This window comes from Gossypium hirsutum, chromosome A04 (assembly GCF_007990345.1).
Source record: "Gossypium hirsutum isolate 1008001.06 chromosome A04, Gossypium_hirsutum_v2.1, whole genome shotgun sequence".
Classification (NCBI taxonomy): domain Eukaryota; kingdom Viridiplantae; phylum Streptophyta; class Magnoliopsida; order Malvales; family Malvaceae; genus Gossypium; species Gossypium hirsutum.
Genome location: NC_053427.1, coordinates 84,523,003 through 84,541,093, shown reverse-complemented (window position 1 = coordinate 84,541,093; position 18,091 = coordinate 84,523,003). Strand labels below are relative to the sequence as shown.

At 29.2% G+C, this 18,091-nt stretch overlaps 1 protein-coding gene across 1 annotated transcript; it reads right to left on the bottom strand.

Annotated features, from left to right (window-relative positions):
• Positions 1-14,150: 14,150 nt before the first annotated feature.
• On the bottom strand, positions 14,151-16,126 carry LOC107949138 (uncharacterized). The gene is made up of 2 exons (XM_016883866.2): positions 15,075-16,126; positions 14,151-14,546 (listed from the first exon to the last, which is right to left on the bottom strand). The coding sequence occupies exons 1-2, from the start codon at positions 15,943-15,945 to the stop codon at positions 14,191-14,193; spliced, it is 1,227 nt and encodes a 408-aa protein (XP_016739355.1). The 5' UTR covers positions 15,946-16,126; the 3' UTR covers positions 14,151-14,190.
• Between the last annotated feature and the right edge of the window lie 1,965 nt (positions 16,127-18,091).

The following is an 18,091-nucleotide window of genomic DNA, read 5'->3' as shown; positions in this document are numbered from 1 at the left end:
TATCACATGAAAACTATGAAAAATGTGAAAGTAACTTAAAAACGGATTCAAGTATTAGAAATAACGTGACTTTGAAAAATCACAAAAAAAATTGTAGAGACATGGTTTGATGGTGAATAATATATTAAATTAAAGCTCATTGTGTCTATTTTCATATGGAGTAAGCAAAACAGGTAAAGGTTTTGTATTTTATAAGATATATGAGTTAGTGAAATAGGGCCAGAGCGATTTCTGGATCCCCTGTTCCAACTTTGGAAATTCACCATAAATTTTAAAAAAATAATTAGGTGGTGTACTTTATATTTTTAGAATCCTTATTGAATCTAGTTTTAATAGAAACAAATGGTATAGTCATATGAATATTTTACAGGGAGAAAAGTGGTTCGTAGTAAGTAGAGGTCAGTGCAGTCAAATTCTGAAATAGGGGTAACTTTAACTAATAAACTGTACTAATTGGATAAGTAAAAAATTCTAGAAAAAAATTAATAGATAGATATATGAGTCTAGTTTCAGGAAAAATTTACGGATCTTAATTTTGAGTTTTGAAACTCGAGAAATGAATTTTTAAGCAACCATGATGCAGAAAAATAGTTTATTCCGAAAATTAAAATAAGTGGTTTAGAGTTGTTTAAAAGGTAAGATAAGTTTAGTAACACCTCAAGCTTGACTCCGGTGATGGTTTCGGGCGTGGGGGCGTTACAGTATATCCATGAATGCAAAGAATGTATATGTTAAAGAATGATAGAAAATAATATTTACTATGTAGCCATGTTTATAACATACCACCGCTCCTTATCTTTGTGGAATTGGCCCATGTAATATGACTCGATATGACTTATATAATACTTATGATGTGCACGATCCCAAAATCTTCCATGCTGATCAATCGTAGCATGCATTCTGGGTGTCCTATCAGAAATTATGCATATATCGAGTTGTGGAACAATATACCTTCTTAAGTTAGTCAAGAAGTCTCAAGTATTCACAATCTCTTGTTCAATAATTACAAAACCTATTGGTAGGATTTTTTGACTATTGTCCTATGCAACAACCAACAACAAATGATGTTCATATCTCTTGTACATGAATGTACTGTTAATTTGGACTAGTGGCTTACAATACCAAAATGCTTCAATGAATGTCCAAAAAAAACGATGGAAAATTCTTTTGCCTCAGACCATTTGATTTCCATGATATGCAGGTTTTTGTTTGCAGATCGATGACGGTGCCTTAAATATACTAATTCAGTACCTTCAACCATTACTACATATCATTGTATGATTTATCTCACATGTTATACATTTTTTCCATCACCTTTTGTTTTGTAACTCATGCCTTGTAGTATGACGCAATGAAACCGTACTCACTACGGATATTAGCAATCAAAATTGGTACGAAAATCTTAGGATTCACTTTTACCATAGGTAAGACAATGTCATAAATAAAGTCAGAATTCAATTTCAGATGATTTTATGACATATCTGCACCAACACAACTATTCCACCATAGGTAAGATAATGTCAAAGATAAGGTCAAAATCCAATTGCGAATGACTTTTCATGGACATCTAGTATTATACATTACACACATCGCCTCATATTTTTTTGCTCGTGGTTTGTAACATGGAAATTGACCCCATGCGTTATGTTATACCACTTCACTACAGCGATAACAAAATCTTTAGAGAAAAACTTCATTCCAACTTGTAAATCACAAAAATTTGTAGAAAAACTCACATGGTCGGGTCTTCTATGAGGAAGTTCTAGAAATTCTAACACATCTTTAGCATCATTGTCGACATTAAACATGGGTTGGAGGTTCATACATCGTAAAATTTGGTTGTGTTCCTCCAGCACTGTCCGGACCTTTACTGTCAAAAGCACTCTCTTCTGGTTTAGTAGGAACAACCTCTGATTAAAAAAATAATACAATTTTTGAACCATCCAGTCTGGAATCTCGGATTGGAGAACCATTGGTTTCAACTTCCTCTTCCTTCTTAGCTTCCTCTTCGTTCTCAACCTCAGTTGAAGTTTCATGTCCAGGATCAGATGTCCTTCGTCGGTGCAGGTTGTAGGGAGAATATGTCCATTCTTGACAACCCTACGTTAAAACTAATATTTTTTACGAATTTCCCACTTGTGTAACTTGATGGCATACCCGTATAAATGTTTCCAGCATAGAACATAGATGTTTCGAAGTTGAAATAAAAAACACTCACAGAATGTCATGTCAGGGTCTCCACGTTCGGGTTACCAACTAACCTCGACTGTACGCCAAAGTTAAAATCAACTGTACAAATTTCCCACAATTTAGTGTGACAAATTAAGCTCTTTTCATTACATAAGGAGATTTATGTCTTTTATGTTTATTTCTAGAATTATTTAGTTTTAACTTAGATTGAATAAAATTGAGTGTTTAGCGTTGTTTTTATGACTTTTTGAGTTGATCCAAGCCTAAGGAAGAACTAACAAGTTTGATTGTGTGCTAGTCAACAACTTAAGTCGAGAAGTCAGTGGACTTTCTTAGATGTCGCATCATTCAAAGGGAATCTCACAACAACAAAGCTAGCCTCAACACTTAGAATAATTTTGAGCACAAATCTAAGAGGTGAGCTATGACAACCGATGTCCCGACACCCAACTTCAAACGAGAGGGGGAGCATATGACCATCGATGCTACGACAACCACCAACCCATGTTACGACATCCAACTTTAAACCAAGAGGGGTAGCATTCGGCGTGAAATGTTGCTACTTCGATTCAACAACGCCCAAATATAATGCACAGGGTGTTTTTGTCTGTATAATCATATTTAACTTGTTAATAAGCCTATAATTGACCTAATTAGGTCATACTACACAACTACTATATATATCAGCTCAAACCAACTGGTTAGGGGATTTTTTTCTACAGATTTCTGTTTAGCTGTCAGTAAATTAGGGTTTTTGCTTTTATGTTTTCTTGGTCAGAAGATTTCTATTCCAAAGTTGTGACGATTGTGAGCGGAGAATGTTCCAAATTCATGCTGTTAAATTGATTCATCAATAAGCATCATCAATAAGCATTCTTTTTTCTTATTATTTTATTTATATATCTTTTATTAATTTTTTTAATTGAATGTTTGTGTAAATATTAGAATAAACTTGCACTTATATATATATCACATAAATCAATTGGTTAACTTATTAATGGATTAAGTGAATAATTATCTAAAATTGAGTATGTATTTAAGTTTGCTAAAAACTTAGTATACTAGGATTGACAATCCTAGTAACATATCTAGACAAAAGGGTATCCTATTAGGTAAACCTGTGGTAGACTTGTGATAAGCACTGAGACTGAAAATGTATCTGTATGCCTAGGTGAGCCCAATAAGGAGTCTTAGGTAGTAACTCTTAACGAAGATGAGAATGAACGGGTAATCCTTGTTAAGAGTGGTGAATAACTCAATTAAAGGTAGTTATCAGCTTAGTTAGTAATTAGTGATTCAAATGACTCTAGGCTAAGTAACTCACATTCTTGAAACTATGAATAAGAAGTTCTGATAGTTTAACCTAGGTTTAGTTTTAGTTTAATTTAGTTTTGTCTTCAATCAATTTGGAATTTGCACCATTAATTCATAACTCGACTAGATTAGTAATTATTTTTAGGTAATTAATGTAGTAATAATTTTCTCCAATCTAGTAATCCTTTAGGTGCAATCCTCGAAAAACTTCCCAGTGTTTCGTTGCAAACTAAAACTATATTACAATTTGATCTATTCGCTTGCAAATACCGTGCTTAACATATATATATTCAATTGCATATTTTTAAGTCCCTACGTACAAACTTTAGGGCGCGATCAGAAACTGAGGAATGCCTTCCATTGATGATTCTGGCATTCCCTTATATAAGCTTTGCAAAAATGTCGTGAAACCACCGCACAACCGTGTGGTTGGACTATTTGCTTCCTGTTCCTGAAACAAATTAACTAGAATTGTTGTCAAACTCAGACCACCTTCCTCTACATTAACAAACTGGCATATAACTCTAGTATAACATTTTTAATTGAGCTCAAATGTATCATATCTAACAGAGTTCATTGAGGGTACATGTCTATATTTCAAGCTTGGAATTCTCCTCCGTGTTGAAGTCGAGACTTTCCCTCTAATTCTTAATAGAAGCTCATTTAATTTGATGCTCAAGTTAAAAGGCAATTTTGTAAGTTAGGCTGATACAAAAACGACCTATATTTCGATGTCACAAATTTGACCATTGTAATAAATAGCAGCTCTAATTTCTCTACTCATCTTCGCCAAAAAAATCAATTTCACATGTTTAATATAAAATTAAAATGAAAACATTATATAGAAAAATAAATACTCATTAACCGAATTAAAACGACATCAAATTTACTTACTTGAACTAATTTACTTTGTTTGGTCGATTTTTCAATTTTAGATTTTTAACATCAATAATCTTCTCCTTAACATACAAATCTTTTGCTCGAAATTTAATTCTAAAAATCTCTTCATATCAATCTTCATTTTATCAGAAACTCTATCACTGAATATGAAACATATTTTAAAATGTTGGAAAAGATTGAACATGACAAATAAATAAATAAAACACTTTTAAGAAGTGTTTTTCTAAAAAGTTTTTAAGATCGACATAAATTTTATCCTAAGACTCTTGAATTTTCATAAAACTTTATACCAAAATTCTCAAATTTTCAAAATTCAACCTAACGATTACTTTTTAATTATTTTTTAAGTTTAATCAGACAATACAAATATCAAAATCAAATTTATTTTCTTAAATATTAATTAAAACAAGTTAACATATGCCTAATTGTATACGGAAAAGTATACTTTTATTCAAAAGCTAATCCCTAGATTTCAATTATATGAGTTGTCAAAACATTATTTTAATATTTTAATATTTGATGGGTCATGGTCAGAATTTGCACTAATAAGTCTAATTTACTGTGTAAAAGCACGTTGCTAATTCCAGATTGAAGGCCGAACTGAATTTTTTATTTTATCTATTACAATTGATTAACAAATAATTGTGCCATCAGAATCTCAATTATATTCTTTAATACATCTAATTAATTATAGACTTATAACTTCAACATAAAAAATATTAAGAGAAACTAGATTAGAATTTTTAACATAATTTATAATTTATTTAAATAATCTTGTTATAGATTCTTATCATATTTATTCTTTTTAAAATTATACCTAAAATTACTCATAATTCCTCTTCAACGCACTTGAACGCACATTTTCCTGCATTAACAATAATGTTAAAATTCTATCGCTATAAATAAATTTATAATAAAAACTAATTAATACAAATATAGCGATGTGTACATAGGACAAATTTGATAATTTGGTGGGTGAGTCAATATCGTTGCCCTTAATCAACTTTGACATAGTCGTCACTATGGGCCCATTCACAGCCTGTCCTCTCCTCTTGAATATTCAGGATGGGTGTATTGAATTTATTGAATCGATAGTGGATTAATATATTAAATTAGAAAAAGATGTTGAATCGATTAAGGTTAAACTGTGTTTATAGGTACTTTTAGAATATTATAAATTTTTTTTTTTTAATTTAAATTTAATTCTTAATATTTTTTTATTATGATATTTTGAAATAAAAAAATTTACTTACTTGGTAATCATGTAATTAAAAAATAAAAAAGACTTCTCTAATAAAACAAATATATTTTTTGATAATTCATTTCAATTACACTCAAGTAGAAAAGATTGAGGACGATCTCAAGATAGTAAGTCCTCTGCTAGATTTTCTGATTTATACACCTGAATGTAGGCTGGTTTTTTTACGCAAGTATGTTGTTTATTATGTTAGGTTCGTGTTGCTGAGTATAACAATGTGCACAGGCAACTTAATGCCATAAACCGAAAGCAAAGTGGAAAGTTTGACTACTGCTTCACTTGATTGTTGCATATGCAAGAATGTTTTGTTTTTAATAGCAAATTTATTTTTGCCTATTTTTAGCTTGGTTGTTCATGATCTATTTAATCTAGTCACCCTAGAGTATATCATTACTTCGGAACACTTAATTATTGGAGAAGTTTTTTTTTTTTTGCTCTTTTTGGTTTTATAAATTTATAGACGTGGAATGCCTCTATTTTAAAAGCTAAAAGTTAAAAGCTTTGGTTAAGAAGTTTAAGAATTAAATTGATAGAATTTGTAAATGTGAATGATTAAATTTATTGAATTATATAGAACTAGAATTAAATTGATAAAAAATATAAATATTAAGGACTAAAAGTATTATTATATTAATTAAACCGTTATCAATTCAACTACAGGCAATCAAAATAGGGAAAAAATGCTAATAATTCATTTTTAAAGTGGCTAGCTGCATAATTATTTAATATATTTCTTCAAAAAATATTTTATGATTTAATATATTTATTATTAAATCATTTGCAATTAGTTTCGACATGACACTATTATTTAATATAATAATTGAATAGTCTTTTATTATTATTTTTATATCTGTGGTTATCAATTTTTTATCCACATTCCACTGTCATTAAAACGAGTAGGCAACGTGGCCCTTGCCAACTAACATTTCTGCTAATTTAATAAGGTTAAAATATGTCGTTAATCCCTATACTTATATAAATTTTGAGATTTCATCCCTATATTTTTAAAGTTAAAAATTCAATCTTCCTGCTTTTTCATTTTAAAAATAATAGTTTAAAATCATTATCATTGTTGGTAGTTTTTTTAAAAAAATTTCAATTTAACACGTGTATTTCACTTCATATGTGAACAGCCTAATCAAAATTTCAAGTTGATAAAATTTGACAGAAGATATTTACGACATTAATGACTAGAAAAAAACTTTTAAATAAAAAATAACTTTTATAAGTATATAAACTAAATCTTAAATTTTTACATTTTGACCACTTAAGTATTAGAAACATCCATGTTGTAATTCCCACTAATCATTCATCTAATTTGTAATAAACAAAGTATTGCAATCAAATCATTAATTATATTTTATGAAAAAAAAAGATTATACAAAACAAAAGTGTCAAAATAGTAATATTTCCATATAAAAAATTAGCTGGTGAAAACTACAAGAAGATACCGCATCACATGCACTCGAAAAAAACAAAAGAAAAAGTGAGTAAAAAATTTAAAACTAAAAATTATTGTGTAGCCATCAGATTTGAGTTCGATTTCAAATAATCTTATTTTTCTCCATTAATTATTAAAAAATTATTGAATGCAATATATAATATTCATAATTTTATGATTCTTTAAATAAAATAATTATTATAAAGTAAATCAGGGTTTGATAAATTTGTCTGCAATTTAAAAAAAAAATTTGTTAAGGTGCAATCCTAATAGTTAAATTTGTTTATTTTTACTGGTAAGTAATCTTTTGTTTATTAATGTATTTTTATTTTCATCACTCAAATACGAAAAGTTATAAATTGATCATTATATTATTGAAAATGTATTTTATGATCATTTCTCCATTAAATGTTGAATGGAATGCTGATATGGGTTCTTTTTTCTTCTTCAAAACAAGTCCAGAAAAAATAATAATCAATATTTGCTTTGATACTGATTTTTATGAACCTAACACATAGTGCAATCTGAGTTTGAGTAATCAACTATCTCTAAGTTATCAGGTAAGCACGTAATCTTTTGTCTCTTTAAGGAACATTATCGTTTTCTTCATAGCTCTTCAGTGTTCTACATACCAAAATTAAATGCAATATCAGTTCTAATACAAACTTGAGCTTACATTAGACTTCCAATAGTAAAAGTGTATATGATACTTTAAATTTTTGTTCTCAAATTAAACCTATCATCTCTTATAAAAAATCCTTATAATTAGGAGCAAGTAAAATATCATCCACATAAAAAAAAAAACAAGAAGGAAACAAGTTTCACTCCCACTAATTAAGATACATATATTGGTCCATGATGTTTTATCTAAAAAAAATAATAAAAATTTAAATACCATTGGCGAGAGACTTATTCAATCTATATTTAGATTTATTAAGCCTGCATGGCTAAGGAGGAATCCTTCTGACTGTTTGATATAAGTATTCTCCACTAAGAATGCTATTTTCACATCTATTTGATGTTGTTCCATATCAAAATGGGCAACATCATAATGACAGGATTTTTTTTTTCACATTAATTCTAAAACTCAACAACTTTTTCTCAATTTTAATCCATTTGATAATGTAATCTTATCACTTAAAAATTATATTTTTTAATAAAAATTTAAATTATAATATAACATAATCTCAAAACATCACGTTTGTAGCATAAACTTGAAAAAGATTAAATGCGGGAGGCAATATCGAGAAAATACTGCACTTTTTCATTGATGTTGTGTGTTAAATAGTGTGGATAAAGTCGATTAACGTGTCTCTCCGGCCCGCGCGCATAATGCTTTGTATTTTTCATCACCTAGGACCTTTTTGAAAATTAAAAATTAAATTTGAAGTTGTTTTTGCATTAATTAAATACTTTTAAGATTTCTGTTTATAATTCTTCAGCATTAAATGCAATAATTTTATTGAAGATTTCTTTTTAAGTAATAAAAGAAAATTATTTGATATATTATCAATAAAGTTTTTAGATTTTACAAATAAAATTAAAAGTTGATAAGTGTCTTATAGACAAAGACATAATTAGAGTGCTGGTAGGGCCTCAACTCCCTTAAAATGAAAAATTTTATACTTAAACTTTTTAAATTTATAAAGATATAAACCATTCAATAGTAAAATTATATTTTTATTATCGTAACAATTAAAATTTAGTTTCAGTCTCTCTTAATGGAATTTTTGCCTTCACCCGTACTTATAGAGATATAGTAAAATATTTAAAAAAAAACACACATATTAAATTTTTTAATTACTTGTGAAATAAAATAAATGCACTATAAATGTACCAAATATTCACCCCTAATTTGCGATTTCTTTTTAAAATTTACTTGAAGTTTCTTTTTTATCCTTAATTATGTAATCTAAAAAGTTAAATGATTTAAAGTACGTAAATTTAAATTAAAGTTAATTAAAAATTGAATTGAATTGAATTTGATAAATATTAATTTTAATTGAATTTGATAAATATATTTTACTTAAATAATTAAAAAATAAATACAAAGTTATTTATACAAATAAAATAAATTTTTTATATTTTTCTAAAATTTTCCAGGTTTAACTTTCTTTTAATAACTTAATGTTGACTACTAAAATAAAACATTTGAAATAATATTTTTCTCATTAATTTTTTCTTTTCTTTTGATATAATAATAGAAGTGGGGATGGGATAATACATTTCAAACTCTAATTACTTGATAAAAGGTTAAAAGGATGAAGCATACTTCACTTTTAATAAAAAGTAGATATTAAAAAAGAAAAAAATTATGTGATACATTATCAAGTTCACTTTATCATCCCTACTACTCTACCCTCTTTCAATCTTTACAACCCCTTCTAATGTATATGAAGAAATTGATAAGAGAATCAGAGCTTTTTGGTGGGGTTATAATACCAATGTCAAGAAAATTCACACCTGTAATTAGATATGCTTTGTGCACCCGTATTTTAAGGGGGCTTGGGCATTCGTAAGACCAAACTCTTTAATGAAGCTCTTCTCTCCAAAGTGGCATGGTGTATAATGACCGATCAGCCTTGCCTTCTATCAAAAGTCCTTTGAGCAAAGTATTGCAACAATGCATCTATCAATCGAGTCAACCTCAAACCATCTAACTCATAATTCCATTAGGCCCTAGTATCATAATTTGGATCAAAATAAGTCACTCAGATTACTTGATGTTAATAAAGCAACTGATATTTTTAGTAGAACAATCTCTTTTCAAATGAGAGAGGACAAGCTTGTCTAGAAAGTTGATTTCAATGGTATTGTTTAAGGGTGAGTTTGGATGAGCAGTGCATTTACCTGCGATTATTATAAAAACAGTAGTGGAGGTGAGATTAGATATTGTAGTGATATTGTATCGTGAGACAAAAAGTAAACTAAACACACCACATTGCACGCCTCCACCCATCCAAACCCACCCTAAGTTAAAAATGCTTATGATCTTCTTTATCAAAGGAGTTCCAATGTTACCCGCCCAAGTTCACATCAAATGATTTGGACAAAACTTTGGTAGCTAAAGACCCCCTTTAAAATAATCCTATTTCTATGGAAGATTTGTGATGGTTATCTCCCCACTAAAGACCTCATTTCAAGACAAATTTCTAATATTGATTCTAAATGCCCCTCCTACAAAGAGGGGCATTCTACAAAGAAAATAGGGAAACCCAAGACCATCTCTTCCTTACTTATAGTTTTGCTAGAGCATTATGGTTTGGCTCTCTTTTAGCCCTATACACTGACTCATTTGATAATTCGTCTATCTTTGATTGGATCTTACAATGGCTATAGGGTAATGAACTCAACTCTCAAGATTCCAGGAATTTATACACATCTATTGCCTGCACCCTATGGATCATTTGAAAATCCAAAAATGACCTTATATTCAAAAGCTCCAACCCAAGTCCCATTCCCCTTGTCAAGAAAATCTCTTATATTTACCATTAGATCATCTGCTCCATTTTTAAGACTCATGATCATTCCAATCAACAAAGGATTCAATCGACTATCTCTTTTGAGGATCTCCTTGCAAATTGGACTCTCCTTTATGTATTACTCAAAATCGATATCGGAGGAACTATCATTGCTCAAACTTCTTACGACTTCCAACTTTTATCACATGATAGTGCATTCATATTGAAACCTTTTTTTTAAATAATTACGTTTATTTTCTTTAAATTAAGTGTTATATTTTTAACTTCATGAATTATTTATTTACATTATTATTTTCATGTGTAATTATTTTATTTGGTTATCTAAGTAATAAATCATATTTCATTAAAAATATTCCACATATGAAATTCTACATCATCCCGTTAATTTTTTTAACAATACTTTCATCTAATTTGTTAAAAAAAGTAAATTGAAAAAAAAAAGAATAAATGTTAATGGCCAAAAAAGTACAAAAATACAATTAATATCATTTTGACAAAATATGTAAATATTAGTGGTCAAATTTTTCGGTAATCCTTTATTATTTAAACATGTAAACGTGATTGTCATCTCATTTTCAGGCTATATTTTAATATTTTTATTATTGATGAATCAGCAGCATAATTGGATCCTCAATTATTGATAAAGATTTCAACAAAACACGTGGTTCACTAAAGCAATTAGTGCCGAAATTTTTGGCAATTTAATAAATACATTCACTTTTTTTAAAAATAGGGAAAAAAATTAAAAAAACAATATTTACACTTTTAGATTTAATATAAAATGCACTTATCTCTATAATTTATGTGTATTTTCTCCTTATTTTATTAATTTTTTATAAAACTAAAAATTGAAACACTTTAAAATTAAATATATCTGATTTATTTTACTAAAAAAATATGTTTGATTTTAATTAAAATTAAGTATTCTAAATTTATATTTAATTTAATTATATATATACTATTTTTTAGCTAAATTCATTAAATTATTTGCATAATTAGTTATAGAAATTTAGAAGATTTTAAAGAAAAAAGAAAATGATTAAAATATATAAGTAATGAAATAAAAGGAAACGTAATTACCTAAAAGTTAATACTGTGTGATTGTTGGCGGTGGGGTTGTCCAATTATGTGGGAGCCTTCTTGTTTCTGTGTGTGCTATTATTTATGTTTTGGCCATTATTTTTTATTATTATTTTAATATTTTACCACAGTAGTTTTAGTATTTTCTTCGATCGGAGGTTGACTGCGTATGTTGGCGTTCATACGCCGAGCAGAGATTTAATACAAATCTAGATTTAAAAGCAGTTTTAATTGTAAGTGTGATAGGTCAGTTGTAAATATTTGTGTGTTACAATGAAACACGGAACGGAACACAAAGCATTTCGAGAATTGAACCGAAGAGATATTGGTTGATAAGGTGAATGGACAATGATCAAGTATGTAATTAGGAAGTCTAGCTAGCTAATGGCTAAGTGATATATTACGACAATTCATAACTCAAGGTTGATTAAACTAAACTATACTTAGAAGGATTAGATTGAATAAAATTCAAAATTACATAAATATTAATTTGATGAAATAGAATGGTCAATTGATGTCCATGTTGCTAATTTATTCTAGGGTTAGGGATTTAAATTGCTTAAACTTCTAATTGGTCCAATGTTACCTCTTTGTCACCATTTTACCCAATTAGACAATTTAGTCCAATTTATCTCTTGACCTCACTAAACTAATTCGGGAAAATTGAATTTGTTCACAATGGAATCTCCTCTTGGTCTCATCTATCTAAATATTCCCCTAGAGTCGTCAACTTTTAGGGTTTAAAATTTATTTGATTTAGTTTAATTTTTATGATTTAGTCACTAACCCTTAAATTAATCATGCAACATTTCAATCAATCAACCACTATAAAGCTTAGCTCCTACTTATCATCAAAACTCAAAGCCCAACCAATGTCATGCTCAAATGAATCATCAAATAACCACAAAAGAGGTGAGGGTTAAGAAATGCTTAGTAAATCTTAAAATGTCATTGATCAAATTGATGGCAAGCAAGAATAGTCACAAATCCACAACCCAAATTAATACTATGCACTTTTGATAACTAAAAACATGTAGATATCTATTGAAACTAAAAGTGCATAGCATAAAAGCTAGCATTGAAACTAAAAACTAATAATTGATTAAAAAAAAGCATTAAAAGACTCTTAAACTACTTTAGAACATGCTCCTTAAGTACACAAGAGAGCGTAATTTGCTATATCAAATTACGGCAGATTAGAGATCCATCCAGTGTCCATTGGAGTTGTTTTTTTACGATAGCTAGTAGACTTGAAGATCTTTAATGCGTACGGTCCATTTTTCTTTTGGAATATTATAGCTCCGGGTTTTCAACTTTCAAAATTAGCCACTTTTTAGGTGAAATTCTCAACTTTACTCTTTATTTTGCTTGGGATTACTTGTTGATAGCCTTTGTTGAGTTATATGCTCTTGTTGTGGCTTTATATAGTAATATTCTAGTAAGACTTTTGATATAGCAGAGCTTTTGGTGGACTTTCAAGTCTCATAGTTTTTACCCTTTGATTTAAAGGGGGTTTCCATGTAAAAATTGCTTGTCTCAATTCTTTATTTTTACTTACAATATTGTGGTTTACTTGCATCAATTGTTGATATATTGTGTTCTTGGGTTCGCCATAATTACCGAATTGATTTTGCTAGAGATTGACCCAAATCTCATCACTTGTTGAAGAAATAAATATAGTGGAAAAATAAATACCACACAAGTTGAGGTCGTATAGAATTATACTTCTATGATTTAACTTTGATTAGAATAGAGTTTTTTAACCCTTAAATAAATGCAGTCGAAACTCCTTTTCATTCCTCTTCTCGTGGTTTTTCCCAAAAGGGTTTCCACGTAAAATTTGTATATTCTTATTTTTCTTTTCTTATTATTTTGCGATCATTCTACCATCATTATCGATATTTATTATAACAAATTTATTGAGAGTGAAAGAACGTCTATTGTGCTTCAGCATTGTTTTGTTGTGTTCGACTTCATCCCAACAGTGATAATATATAGAATTAAAACAATACTTCTGCAATTTACGTAAAATAAATTATTAACTTACAGAAAGTTATGTAAATTTATAAAAATTTAGATAAAGAAAAAAAGTATATGATAAAAACTCATTTTTAACATGTGTTACATTCTTAAGGTAAAACTTCTACTGTGCTTAATGTACGGTTTTTCATTTTTTATAATTGGGGGAGAGGAATGGGATTGTTTAGGATCGAACTCAAAAATCTCATGCCTACAACATAATGCTCTTGTCACTAGACAAAAAATGTTTGGATAAAAAACATTCCTTTTATATGTAGTAATGGATATAATAATTTATGTTTTATTTAATTATTTAAATTAATCTAAAAGTGTAGTGACCGTTAATGATCACGTCAATACTGTAACGGTCAACGTTGGTCAAAAAATTTATTTAACCAGTTTTATTAGTTAAGATAAAAAAATATCCCAGGAGTTTAATTAATTTTTTTAAAAAAATACGAAGGAATTAGACCATTAAGCCATAATTGTATTACGACACGAAATTACTAAATACTCAAGTGAGAACAAAGAGCTTTGCGAGATGTGGTACACCAACGAGTGTATGATGCATGGAGGTTAGGCCAATCGGAGGATGGGCAATACGTGAAATGGTGAAGCCAAAGCGAAAGCACTTGCTCTTGTTCCTCTCCTTCTAGCTTTTCAATGGCGTCCTCCAATATCTTCTCGAGCTCGGCTCTCTCGCTTATGCTCAGCACCGGCACGTCGCTGCCATTGCTCCCTCTGCACAACAACGGCAGCCACGATGTTATCATTTTCATCTTTGTTTGACTCCACTTTTCTTTGCTGCTTTCTTCACGATCTTCTTCCACTCTAATGTTCTTCGCTTGGTTGAATAAAAATGCTGCATATGGTATCGGATCAATTTAATCCCTCGATTATTTATTCTCTATATTACTAAAAAAAAATCAAAGAAGTCCAAATTTTATTACTATTAAAAGAAGAATAATTATAGAGTAGCAAGGTAAGATGTTGACAAGTATAAATAAAAATATAATTTTCATGTCATTTTCTTAACGATGATGATAACTATATTCTAATTTAACATTATTTGATTCTTCTTAATAATATAATAATTAAATTGAGATTTTTAATATGAAAGGGACTAATTTGATAGAATCCCTATAATAGAGGGATTTATGAAGCACTTTCTCCATTAATTTTGACATGTATTCTTTTATCATGTAATAGACATATTCTAAACACGATTCATAGCATAAGCTAACCAAAGGGCCTGCTTATACAAAGCTCAATTAAAATGTTTTAAACTTTCGGGATTAATTTAGAATCTGAAGATAGTTTAGGATGCATGATGTAATTAATCCTTAACTAATTATTTTTAGTGATGAAATTAAAAAGGATTAAAACATACCCGTAACCTTAACGAGGGAACCTTGAAGACGCGGCTCAGCCAAAAGAGAAAGCGAAGCCAAATTCGAAGCCGATGCCCATTTCTCAAGAGCCTCATCAGCAAACCCACAAGCAGCTAATTTCTGCGCCAACCAAAGCAACTCAGCCGCCATTTTCTCAGCCGAATTCCCCGACCGGTTCACATCCCTTACCACCCCTTTCCCCGCTCTACCCCACACCCCATCCCCAACCGATCGAACCGCCCGCAAGACCCTGACCACCTGATACTGAACCGGTCTAGCCACCGAACCATCAAGACCGACCCTGTCGTGTTCGGCCATTGCAGATTCAAGCTGGCAAAGGGTCCTCGAGAAAGCCGCGGATAAAACCACACGGTTCATTTCCCGCAAAGCCTTGATACCTTCCCTACAATTCTCTTCGATCAACCTTTCAGCCAAAGACCGTACGATTTCGTACTTTCTGGAGCTAACGGGAATGTCATTAACACTGGCAAGTAACTGCGAAAGCGCACGAGAAATCCCCGAATCGCCGACCCCAACACCGGCGACGGCATAAGCATCGTTTTTGTGGGTCTTAAACGAGTTATTCTCATCGGATTGTAGTGATAAAGAGAGTAAATTAGTAGGAATAGAAGAAAGGATTAACTTTAAAAAGAAGAGAAAACAAGTGACGACGAGGTAACGTATCATCTTAAGAAGCTTATATCGTTCCGACAAGTAGAAAAGTGATTTATCGGCGGAAATCAATACAGAAGATACCAAATTACGGAGCAGCAAAGGGAATAAAATCGTGGGTGGCTTCTCCATTAAACCCATGGTTTCTTTCTTTCGTTCTTCGATTTGGATTTGCTGGGTTGAAGCTTGACTGAACATTGGTGTTTTGTTCGTGAGAATGAGAATGGTTTTGGAAAGGTTGTGAAAATGAGGGGAAGCTGAAGGGCGAAAAATCAGAGGGTGAAGAGCAAGAGACGGTGTTCTCGGCTCTGGTCTTGTGGGTTGTTGAAAACATTATAATGAGATGATGGAACCATACGGGACTGTGTTTAAAATTGTCGTCACATTGACTTTTTGTATTCCCACTTTGTATTTGAGATGATGTTTAAACTTATCCATACTATTTCCAAGTCACATAGAAAATAATTTGTTTCAGTATATTTAAATTTATATATTTTTATATTAATAATAATATTCATATTATTAAGTTAAGAATATTTATATATTTTTTAATTAATAGATAAACTATCAAAATAGTCACTTTTGTTTATCTCGGAATACATTTTAGTTATTTATGTTTGAAATAATATATTTTAATCATTTGCATTATCGTGTTGTAACATTTTAGTCACTGAGCCATTAATTACCATCATTAGTGTAACATTAAGTTGACATGGCACATTAAATCATCATTTTAAACGAAAATTTTAGGTTAAATTCTACAATTGGTCCTTGTATTTTTTTTATTTTGAGGAATTTAATTTTTATCTTTTATGTTCTTTTAACTTTCCTTATTTTTTTTTTATTTTCCATTATGTTCTACTTCTCCCTCTATTTTCATCCCTTCTTCATTTCTTTTAACGTAGTTTTTCTATATTTTCCATTTGTTAAAACTAGTTCACAAGCCCATCTCACTCGAAAAAATTAAATTGTTCAAAAAAATAAAAGTATAGGAACCAATTTTAACAAATAATAAATATAGAAAAAACTACGTTAAAAAAATAGAAAAGGGAAAAAAACAGAGAGAGAAACAAAAGAGAATGGAAAATAAAGAAAAAATGAATGTCCAAAAAACATAAAAGAAAAAAATTAAATTGCTTAAAATAGAAAAATATAGGGACCGATTGTATAAATTAACTTAAAATTTTTGCTTGAAATGATGATTTAACGTGTCACGTCAGCTTACCATTACACCATTAACAATAATTAACAGCTCAGTGACTAAAACGTCATAACGCGATAACGTAAATGACTAAAACGTAACATTTTAAACATAAGTGACTAAAATATAATATGAGATAAACAAAAGTGACTATTTTAATAGTTTATCTTAAATTAATTGATGAAAATATACACTAATAATTTAGTGATATTAGGGATTTGGTTTGCTGATTGTGGGGTTAATAAGCTTTTTTTTTTTTTTAATTTTTCAAACTCTACATGCTTCAAAATTATTAGTATGGACCAAATTTGGTGATTATGGGGTTAATAAGCTTATTATTATTATTATTATTTAGAACCCTACTTGCTTTGAATTATCAGTATGGGCCAATTCAATTGTAAAATGATGGTAGGAATATTAAATTAAATTTATATAAAAGAATGTCGGTAACGTATTTGAAAATTTTATGTATTAAATTGCACAAAATCAAAGTTTATGTATAATTTTGAGATTTATCCCGTTATTTTATTATCCAAATTTTCATAAAATAATATTTTAGTTATTCATTTATTTTTATTTTATTTTTTTAGCACTTAAACTTGTAAGGTTTGTTAAATCACTTTAAAATAAATGAAAAAAATTTAATGTTTGTTAATTTTGTTAATATGGTATACATGTGGATTATCACATGCATTCCACATATCAATTAATTAAATTTAAAAAATTTATTAAAAATATTTAAAATTTAAAAAGTATAAAAATTATAAAAAAAATTAATTAATTATTAACATGACATTCATGTAGATGTCACATCAACAATGTTAATAGACATTAATTTTTTCATTCATTTTGGGATCATTTGAAAAATAATTCAAGCTTAAAAGCTAAAAGAGATGAAAAATTAAATGGAGGGTTAAAATTACCTTTTTTTAAGTAAAATTGGATGGCAAAATAAATCATTATGCCAAATATTTTTAATCATAAGTACCATAATTGACACGTGTCTTATTTGTTTTATATACTTTTTTATCAACTAAATCGATGTTGTCTAAAATACATGAGATCAAATTTCATAAAATGCATTATTGATTCATAAATCAATCGAGCTCGTAATGTAAATAAGAATGAAGAATCAAATTAATT